The following is a 10,767-nucleotide window of genomic DNA, read 5'->3' on the forward strand; positions in this document are numbered from 1 at the left end:
TGGACTTTTGTGTTTTGGCATGCCACATGGACATCGGGCCCATCCTTGAACTTTTTCAGGTTTTCCCCTTGTATGAATGTGCTTGATTGAGTGAGTGTTTGGGTGATTTATTTAGATTTCATTTCAGATCAATTTCGCCAAAAAGAAATTCATTGTTTAATTTGATATAGTTAATTCATTGATAATGGAATTTCACTGATATGTGACATCAAAGAACTGGTTTGTAATTGAATTAAATGTACTTAAAATAAATTCAAAGTCTTAAAAGTCTATTATTTGATCTCTTGTCCTAAGATCTCCTTCTCTTATTTACTGGTTCCTTAACAGGGCCGTGACAATGGGGGCTTGTCCGGGAGAAGGTGATTTTTGTAGGATAGAGAATGGAACAGACAGGCTTTGACTTTATTCTAGTTTGGCGTTTGTAGGTTTACTGAGTTTATCACTGGCTAATCTATCAATTGTTTATATCTGTTATTGACCTCTCGCAAATATGGAAATTGAGGCATTTATGAAGTTGGGTCAGAAATGTGGCCTTGAAGGTAAAGAATTATTAGATTATGTAGAGTCCAAAGAAAATCAACTAAAGGAAGAAAAACGTCAGCAACAAAATGCTGAGCGTGAGGAACGGATGAGGGAAAGACAAGAACGTGAAAAGGAAAGAGAACATGAAATAGAATTAGCTCAATTAAGAGAAAAACAGAATGTAACCAAGGGTCTTCCAGGGAACGTGCCGAGCATGCCAGTGTTCAGAGCAGACTCTGATGAGTTAGATGCTTATATTCTAAGGTTCGAGCGTCATGCAAATTTGCAGAAATGGCCGATGGAATATTGGGCATGCGCATTAGGTAATCTGCTGACAGGTCAGGCTTTAGAAGTCTATACTCGGATGCCCACTGAAGACGCAAGCAATTATAGAGCTTTGAAATCTACGCTGCTGCAGCATTTTGCCTTAACAAGCGAGGGATTTCGCCAACGATTTCGGGATGCGAAACGTGGCAGTTCTGAAACATTTAAGCAATACGCTGCTAGATTAAGCAATTACGCGAAGCGCTGGGTAGAGTTAAGCGGGAGAGATGCATCTTATGATACATTACTTGAACTATTGGTTATGGATCAAGTTCTTGAAAGTTGTGATCGCTCAACTGCAGTTTTCATTAGGGAGCGTAGCCCTAAAAGTTTATCGGAATTGATTGATATTGCAGAGAAATATAGTGCAGCGCATGGAACTACATCACGTGGTTCCAGTAGGAACGCGCAGAGTGGTGAGAAAGCGCGTAAATGTGTCAATGGAAATGAACGACACGAAAAGAGTCAAAACACTAAAGGCCCTTGTTATGCCTGTGGAAAGCAGGGACATTTAGCGAACAAGTGTCCGGATCGCAAGCGAGATATCAAGGGTAAGCAACCATTTCAGTCAGGGGCGCGCAAGCAAATTGTTGGTGCTTGCATTGCTGGATCCTGTCCGGGTTCTGACACTAAGGAATGTGGTTATCATAGTATGGGTTTTAGTGATCAATCGCAGGCTGTAACCCTACAGTGTGGGCATAAACTTCCGGTTATTAGTGCTGGATGCACGGTAGGTACTGATATGCCAGTATATAAAGGCATGCTGGATGGTAAGCCAGCAATTGTACTGCGGGATTCTGGAAGTAGTATTGTAATTGTCCGTTCTGGGTTAGTAGAGAAGGAAAATTTTACTGGTGAGAAACAGTTGTGCCTGCTCATAGATAGAACGGTAAGATATGTGCCAATTCCAACAGTGGAGGTAAAAAGTCCTGTATTTACAGGTAAGGTGAATGCCCTTTGCATGAATAACCCACTCTATGATGTTATAATTGGTAATATTCCAGGAGCAAAGAAACTACAGGATCACACTGAGGAACTGACTCTGGAGGCGGGCGAGAAGTTAGAAGTCAATGATAATGGTCAACGCTATGTTCCACCCGAGGATGCTAACGAGTCGTCCACTGATATCAGCGCAGAGACGACGGAACCAGATGTAGCCATTCAGGGAGCAGGAGTAAAGACGCGTGGAATGAGGCAACGTGAGAAGGAGCCATGGAGGCCAATTGGATCTGCAGGAGAGCCTGAGATCACAGCTACTAGAAAGGACATAATCACCTCCCAGCAAGAAGACAAGTCTCTGGAGAAACTTCGGAAAATTGCTGCCGACGGAGGTGAGGCTAAAACTGTTGGGAAAGGCAGTAAAGTGCGTTATTTCTATAAAAATGGTCTCCTTCTTCGTGAATATCAGTCATTCCCACAGGTCAACAGACAGGTGTACACCCAGTTGGTAGTTCCGAAGCCTTACAGAAACCAGGTTATGCGGCTTGCTCACGACTCGGCGCTGGCAGGACATCTCAAGGCGAAGAAGACTACTGAACGGATAATGTCCCAGTTCTACTGGCCGGGATTACAATCGGACGTCAGACGGTACTGTGCGTCATGTGACCCTTGTCAACGCACTACTCCTAAAGGAAAGGTCGGTAAAGTACCTTTAGTTATGCCACCCCTTATTGATACATGTTTCAGGAGAATAGCAGTAGATTTGGTAGGTCCCCTTCAACCTATAACAGATCGAGGTAATCGATACATCCTAACGATTGTTGATCTAGCTACGCGATATCCTGAAGCTGTAGCCCTGCCGAGTATTGAGGCAGAGAGGGTAGCTGAGGCTCTAATGGAAGTCTTTTCTAGGTTAGGAATTCCAAACGAAATTCTTTCTGATAATGGCACCCAGTTTGTGTCAGGAGTAATGAGGGAAGTGTCACGCTTACTTGGGGTTAAGCAGTTTCACACAACCCCATATCACCCTATGGCAAATGGTGCCTGTGAAAGGTTCAACGGTACATTGAAGCAAATGCTTAGGAAAATGTGCCAGGAATGTCGGAAGGATTGGGACAGGTATTTACCAGCCCTCTTATTTGCATACCGCGAAGTCCCTCATGAGAGTTTAGGGTATTCACCCTTCGAGCTAATGTATGGAAGGGCAGTTAGGGGTCCTATAACGATCTTGAAGGAATTATGGTCCGAAGAAATAGCGGAAGAGGATGTGAAATCTACTTACCAATATGTTCTTGACTTACAGGACAGACTGGAGATGACTTGTAAAGTGGCAAAGGCTGAGCTTGAGAAGTCGTCGAGGAAATACAAGAAGCATTTCGATGTGAAGGCTAGAGAGCGGAGATTTGAGTGCGGCGATCGAGTGCTGTTACTTCTCCCTACTAGTTCGAACAAGCTCTTGATGCAGTGGAAGGGTCCGTTTGACGTAGTAAGCAAGGCTGCTCGCCACAACTATGTGCTGCAGATCGGCAAGAAGAGGAAGATATTCCATGCTAACCTCATGAAGCTGTATGTAGAGAGATTGCGGGACGAGCAAGTCGACGACCTCGAGGAGAATATCGATAACGTTGAGGATGTTCACCATGATGCCAAGGGGGATGACGACAATATCGATAACAATGACCACGACGTTGAGGAAGATGCACATCATGATGGAGGTGAGGTACCTCTGGAAATAGGTAATGCAATTCAAGTCATTGTTGATGACGACGATAACGAGTACGGTGATGGTGTATTAGGGCTTTCCTTCCCGTCAATGGAGCAAACTGAAGGAGTTGGGGATGTGAGTTTTGGTGAAGGAATTGGTGAAGTACAGCGAACGAAAATGGAGAAGCTTATTCAAGAATTCGCAGATGTTATGACAGATGTACCTGGTCAGACGGACATCATCAGTCACAGCGTGAACCTGAGCACTCAATCATATGTACGTTCAAGACCTTACCAAGTCCCACAAGCGCTCCGAGACACAATCAAGAAAGAGGTCGATCTGATGTTGAAGATGGGAATCATCGAGAAGTCTACGTCCCCATTTGCGTCACCCGTCGTCATTGTACAGAAGAAGGACGGTAAGAATCGTTTTTGTGTAGACTATCGGAAGTTAAACGCCGTAACCGTGGTGGACAATGAGCCAATACCAAACATGGAGGAGATACTTGCAGATGTAGGAGGGGCAAAGTTCTTCTCAAAGATTGATTTGTGCAAAGGATATTGGCAAATACCTGTTCAGGCTAAAGACAGAGAGAAAACTTCCTTTGTAACTGCGGATGGCCAGTATCAATTCAGAGTCCTCCCGTTTGGCATGGTTAATGCCCCAGCTCTCTTCACGAGGATGATGAGAATTCTACTTCACGGGATACCACACGTCGTCAACTACATAGACGATATCCTGATCTACAGTTCTACGTGGAATGAACATGTCGATGATGTCAGGAGAGTACTTGCAGCACTTCGTGACGCTAATCTCACAGCAAGGCCAACCAAGTGCCACTTCGGTTGCACCACAATCGAATTCCTAGGACACATGGTTGGAAAAGGTGAAGTCACACCTACTCAGGAAGGAGTCGACAAGATGCTCAAGGCGACGAGGCCGACGACTAAGAAGGAGGTAAGAGCTTTCATAGGCCTAGCAAGTTATTACAGAAAGTTCATTCCAAACATGGCGGTAATAGCTGCACCCTTGACAGATCTAACGAAGGACAAGGCACCAAACAAGGTAAGTTGGGGTGAGGCACAAGAGACAGCCTTTCGGGTTCTGAAGGAACGTATAGGTAAGTTTCCAATTCTTCATCTACCAGACTTCACGAAGGAATTTGTACTCCGTACGGATGCTTCGGATGTAGGTATTGGTGCGGTATTGTTGCAACCACATGAGGAGGTGTTGTACCCAATCCAGTTCGCAAGTCGTAAGTTGAATGCTAGAGAACGCGCATATCCAATCATCGAGCGCGAGTGTCTTGCGCTAGTTTGGGCGATCAAGAAATTTGCATATTTCTTGCTAGGACGAAAATTCAGGCTGCAAACCGACCATTTTCCGTTAGCCAATCTGTCAAAGATGCAAACAAAAAACCCACGAGTGATGCGCTGGGCACTGGCAATGCAGGCTCATCAATATGTTGTGGAAATAATCAAAGGCTCAGAAAACATTGGGGCAGACTACTTGAGTCGATGCCCTGAGTAAATCAGTGTATGGTAATTTTTCTTGTGGCTATTTTGAGTTTTTTTTTGCAGTTTAAAAGCAGAGTTGTGTATAAAAAAAATGCAGATATTTACGTTAATTTAATACTTGTGAAAGAAAGGTTACTAGAAAATAAATCAAAATGTCAATTTTAGGTTGAGTGGCAAATGTCACAAGTGGATATTCAAAATTAACATTTTTGTGATTTATATTCCTAATTTAGCTTAAGGAGCTAGAATAATTTTCAAGGATTTGATTAAGTAAAGCTGTGAAAGCGAGTACTTTGCAGCGAGCGATCTGCTGTAATAGGTGATCACTGTTGTAGAACTCTATTCTTTATGACCGCTTGCCCGTGGTAACATAAATTACGCAAATTAGTTTGGGGTAAAGGTCACGAGCCACACCCGTCACGTTAGATCGGGCAAGGCTACGTGCGTTTGGTTAGGAACCCGTCATTACGTTTCTTGTGTTTATTCAAACATGTTCTGTTTCAGTTCTTGCCAGCAAGCTTAAGGAAAGCTAAGATGGTTTATGTTTTCTTGTTTGAAGCCAGTGTTTGCTAATTTCTGTTGTCGAAGATGACACAACTAAACCTACACTTCAGTTCGAATACATTTCTTTTTGCTTGGAAAACTCACGTGCGGTGAGTTTTACTTGTGGTTTAAAACTGCTGATAGTATGACGTCAGAAGGACAGTCGAACATTCCCCGATACATGCAACGTAGACGTCAGAGGGCGCTGTCTCCGGTGGGACGCTACGGAATCGTCGAGGAGTCGTCGCGTCGGTGGATCCGGACATCGCACATGCGTGATATCAATATCGTTGGACTTTTGTGTTTTGGCATGCCACATGGACATCGGGCCCATCCTTGAACTTTTTCAGGTTTTCCCCTTGTATGAATGTGCTTGATTGAGTGAGTGTTTGGGTGATTTATTTAGATTTCATTTCAGATCAATTTCGCCAAAAAGAAATTCATTGTTTAATTTGATATAGTTAATTCATTGATAATGGAATTTCACTGATATGTGACATCAAAGAACTGGTTTGTAATTGAATTAAATGTACTTAAAATAAATTCAAAGTCTTAAAAGTCTATTATTTGATCTCTTGTCCTAAGATCTCCTTCTCTTATTTACTGGTTCCTTAACAGGGCCGTGACAAATTATGAATATAAAATATTTTCAATAATGTCACTGATGAAGAATTAACGATAAAAGTGTAATCGACTTAATATTCTTCTTGGTTGTTACCATTTGTTGGGTTTGATTATTTGGAGTTTGAGTAATACTATTAGCAAAATTTAGACAGCGATTCGGCTTTCAAAAGTAAAGTGAATAGGCGGGAGGAACTCAGTGATAATGATGTGTGTTTACGGTGACAAAAAAAAACTTGTCGGGCTATTAGGTCAGCTGAATTAATACCCCCACCCAATCTTGTTCCAAAAAAAAAATCTTTAGTTTGCAACCCTTGACGATGATCATTTCCCGAGCGGCATTTTTCATCGCAGGTAAAATTTGTCCAATTTTTTGTTTGCTCTTGTTTGAATTATCGTAAAATAGCCTTAAAACGGACATACTGAAGCTTTTCGACATGCACTCATTGGAGTAAAATCACATGAATGACTAAAACACAAGGGCAAAATTTGAATAATGATTATCATCTCTTTTTTCTGTTTTCTTTTTAATTTGATTCTGAAGGAAAGTTTCTGCGTGGACATGGATCACTAGATTTCCAAAGCCTTGAAATGAATAAATGGACAACACAAATGAACGGAATTACACCGTAAAACAATAAAGGGTTTATCCGTGCATAATATAAGTAACTGTAGTTGAAATATTATTTTCTTACCTGGTACACCAGTGATATCTTCCTACATTTTTTTTTATAAACGATTGCAAAACTCCTCCTCACATGTTGACCGCAAGGTCCATTGATATTCTTAACTCTTTGCTCGCTGATGTAAATTTCGGGGGGATAATCATGACAATTGTTTCCATGTTATTTTCTTTAATTTAAGCTATCCATATTGCACCATTTATACTTATCATTATTATATAGATGTTATCCAAGAACTGTTGCCTTTATTAGCATATCTAATTTGAAGTTAGGGAAGAAAACTAATTATTATGATTGTTGAACTTAATTGTACAATTGTGCAAAATTGTAACATCTGCGCGCAAAGGGTTAAGGTTGTATTGTTTGGGTACCCCCGATGATGCTCAAGACATGTTGAGTGTAAAATTCATGCACTTAATTTTAGTCGTTGTCTTTAACTCCATATAACTTTGTCGTCTCATTATATACTGAATATTGTATTCAATATCATTATCGAACACTTTTTTTCTATCAATATATTTGATACATGCAGAAACAAGAGGGAGATGAAAATACAAAATTAGAATTGATACGAAAATAATCCCTGTAAATTGTCTGTCCTTGACGCATCAACTAAGCTATAAAAAGTGAACCCATAGACGGAAAAGCACCCTAATAAATTCTTCATTTTAAACTTTACCCTCATTTTGATCTCTTTAATTTTGCTACAGTAACACAAACAAATACAACTCCAAACGAATCAATGGTATGCCATTCAGCTTTGATCGGCCAGGTCCCATCTTGCAAAGAGTTACGATTGATCCGATCAACTATAGATTATATGGAATTCCATCAATGTCAATTTTTTTTGCCACAAGGAATTTCGATGCAAATAGAAGCATACTGAATTATCAAGAAAATAGTAAATGTATGAATATACGTCATATCTCGGAAATATCTTTAACAAACATGTAATTTAGTTGTTGACGTTGATGGCTTTCCATAGTTAAGGTTGATTGGATCAATCGTAACTCTTTGTGAAACGGGTCCCTGAGCCCCATCTTCCAAAGAACTACGATTGATCCAATCAATCGGAACTCTATGGAAATCCATCAGTTTCATAATTCTTTCTACAGGAAATTTGCACAATGCCCTTCGTAAACAAAGAGAAGCACAGCGAATTTTCAAGAAAACAATGAATGCATGAATATAGATCATAGAAAATATTTTGAACAAACATGCATAATAGATGTTGATGTTGCTGGCCGTCCATAGTTGTGATTGATTGGATCAATCGCAACACGTTGTAAGACGGGGCCCTGAAGTCGGTTTCGTTTGTGTGACTGGGGCACAGCTTGGAATCAATGAAGTTGTTTGTGACCTTTAAACGGAGAGAGGTCATGCGGCCCGTCGAATTCTCTGTTCACTTCAGCTCCGTGAACAGCCTATCTTAGAAACACTCGATATAATCAATAAGACAGCGCTCAGTAGGAGGGCCCACCTAGCGCCCTCACCCGTCCCCGTGAATTGAATAGGAGGGTCTCGACCCCGGGGAGGGGGCACCGTGCTATCAGGTAATGTTCGCAACCGCGGAGCTGAACGAATTCAAGAACCCAGTAGATGTATTGAAAATGCCCGCCAACTCGACAATGAATAGGCTTGGAGGTTTTGTCGAAAATTGGTGAACCGGCACAGCAGTTTCGTCCTATTGCAGTTTCGAAAAATGGCCAACATGTCGATTGTTAAAAGCCCATAACGAAACTGCTGTTTTGTAATGTAAAGAAAACCATGAGGAAAAAAACAAATTTGGATGTGTTCAAGAGAAGGGGAAAATTAGGCTTTCTACACTATTTACCTTATTTCTCAACCCAGGTGAGGTGAATGGGTATCTGGCAGGAATTTATTTTTTGTAATGAGTGTGCACTGTAATCTTGGTAATTGCGGCTGCCAAGCTACAGCTGGGGTAATGATATCCAAGTCCTTTGGAAGCGCATAGAGACATTATTCACATTATTTTATAAAGTTCTTGCTATAAACTTCTTAGTGTTGATTGAGAAGCATTTGAAAAACTTGAACATATGTTTTTCATGGACCTGGTTTTATGAAGATTTTTTCGATATTATTCTGTCATTGGATTGTATTAATTGTTTTAAGAGAATTATAATTCTAATGCAATATCAAAGTGTTCCAAACCTATCTTTTGTTGATTTTTTTTCTTCATTTTATTGTGAGAGTCTAATCTACATTGAATATTTTGATATATTTAAATGATACTCAAAAGTCGTGTGGGAGATTGTGAGTATACAAATTCGTATTACAGTATGAAAATATGGCTTTGAAAAAGAAAGGCCCACTATAATCAGAAACATACTCCTTTGGACTCCTCCCTTTGATTTTCAGCGGGAAAGACACAATGTTATTGTTATCCAATGAATAAGCTTACTGACCTAAAGAATGAGAGGTGACGATCACTGATTTAATCATAATTTAAGAAGTGAGACCTCTCGCGTATCGTACCGGGGGTTGTGGTGAGAGAGCTCAAAGTTAATGCTCGATGCTGATTATTTTAAAGAGTTACTTTGGGATTTCATTCATTAGAATCTAACCTTTCAGTGTTGTTTCTCGGTAATGGCGCTGTCACACCTTGGCGTTTTAGACAGCGTATGCCTGACGTATGAGGAATTTGGCGAATACGCTGGCGTACGTCGAATACGTTACGGGTAAGTTTTGCATACGTTAAGAGTACGCTAAAACACGCTGGTATACGTCGTCATACGGCGAGGTCGTCGAAAAATTTTGTGCAAGCACAAACATTTTCGACGTATGCCAGCGTATGACTCATACGTCCCACATACGCGGGCCATAAGTTGTAGGCAAGTAACGCGATCGTTGATACACGTTGACACACGTTACTCGTAAGTTACTCATAAGTCGATGTACGTCGAGATAATGTCCAGCGTACCCTAAAACTTACTTCTAACCTATGAGTAACGTGCTTTGAACGTATGTGTAACTTAACTCCAACGTATATTGACGTATGAAGACGTGCTCCGGACGACCACAAAACTTACTGAACGTGTTTATAACTTACAGCTACCGTATAATGGCGTATTGACAACGTTTATAGGAATTGGTATATGAATGTGGGGTTCACAGGAGGCATGCAGCGTTCTTCGAAGTTTTCTTCGGCATGGCGGTGGTGTTGATAGGTGATGTATCGTGCGGTTATGATTTGAATAGTCGAGCGGCAGCCTTTTTATAGGCTACGACACGTGTTCGTCAGCGATACGCTGCCGCGCGCTATGCGTAAGTTAGGCTATCATAGGGCATAAGTTGTGTACGCCAGCAATACGCTAAGCATTCGTTGGAATACGTTACTTATAAGTTAACGAAGCGTTTGATATAAGTTACTAATACGTTATGTATATGTCCAACTCGTTATGAATACGCTAAGTATATGCCCAGAGTTGAAAAAAATCAAAGTTCAGCGTATGCCGACGTTTTAGAGAAATTTTGATACTCCGGGCATACGCTGTCTACTAACGCCAAGGTGTGACAGCGCCTTTATCCATGCTTTGTGACTTTAGGCTTAAATGGGGCATTGTGGTCTAGTGGTTACGCTTCTCGTCTTTCAATCAGAGGGACGTGGGATCGAATCTCAATAATGGCCTGATTTCCTTCAGCAAGAAATTTACCTACATTGTGCTGCACTCGGCCCAGGTGAGGTGAATGGGTACCCGGAATGATTTAATCCTTGAATGCTTTAGCGCCCATATGGAGGCTTAGCTACAGCTGGGTAAATAATGATTATGATAACAAGTATAAAGTAAAGTAGAGTATATAAGCAATTATAGTATAGCTGTGTTATATAAGTGGTATAAGTGGACCATATTATTATTATTATTATAATAATTATCATAATCATTATTATAAT

At 40.9% G+C, this 10,767-nt stretch overlaps 1 protein-coding gene across 1 annotated transcript; it reads left to right on the forward strand.

The window, feature by feature from the left end:
• Positions 1 to 490: 490 nt before the first annotated feature.
• Positions 491 to 5,540, forward strand: LOC121425354. Its single transcript, XM_041621381.1, has 2 exons — positions 491 to 4,610; positions 5,512 to 5,540. Exons 1-2 carry the CDS (start codon positions 491 to 493, stop codon positions 5,538 to 5,540), a joined length of 4,149 nt encoding a protein of 1,382 aa, XP_041477315.1.
• Positions 5,541 to 10,767: the final 5,227 nt, after the last annotated feature.

The sequence above is a fragment of the Lytechinus variegatus genome, chromosome 12 (assembly GCF_018143015.1).
Source record: "Lytechinus variegatus isolate NC3 chromosome 12, Lvar_3.0, whole genome shotgun sequence".
NCBI classification, from domain to species: Eukaryota; Metazoa; Echinodermata; class Echinoidea; order Temnopleuroida; family Toxopneustidae; genus Lytechinus; species Lytechinus variegatus.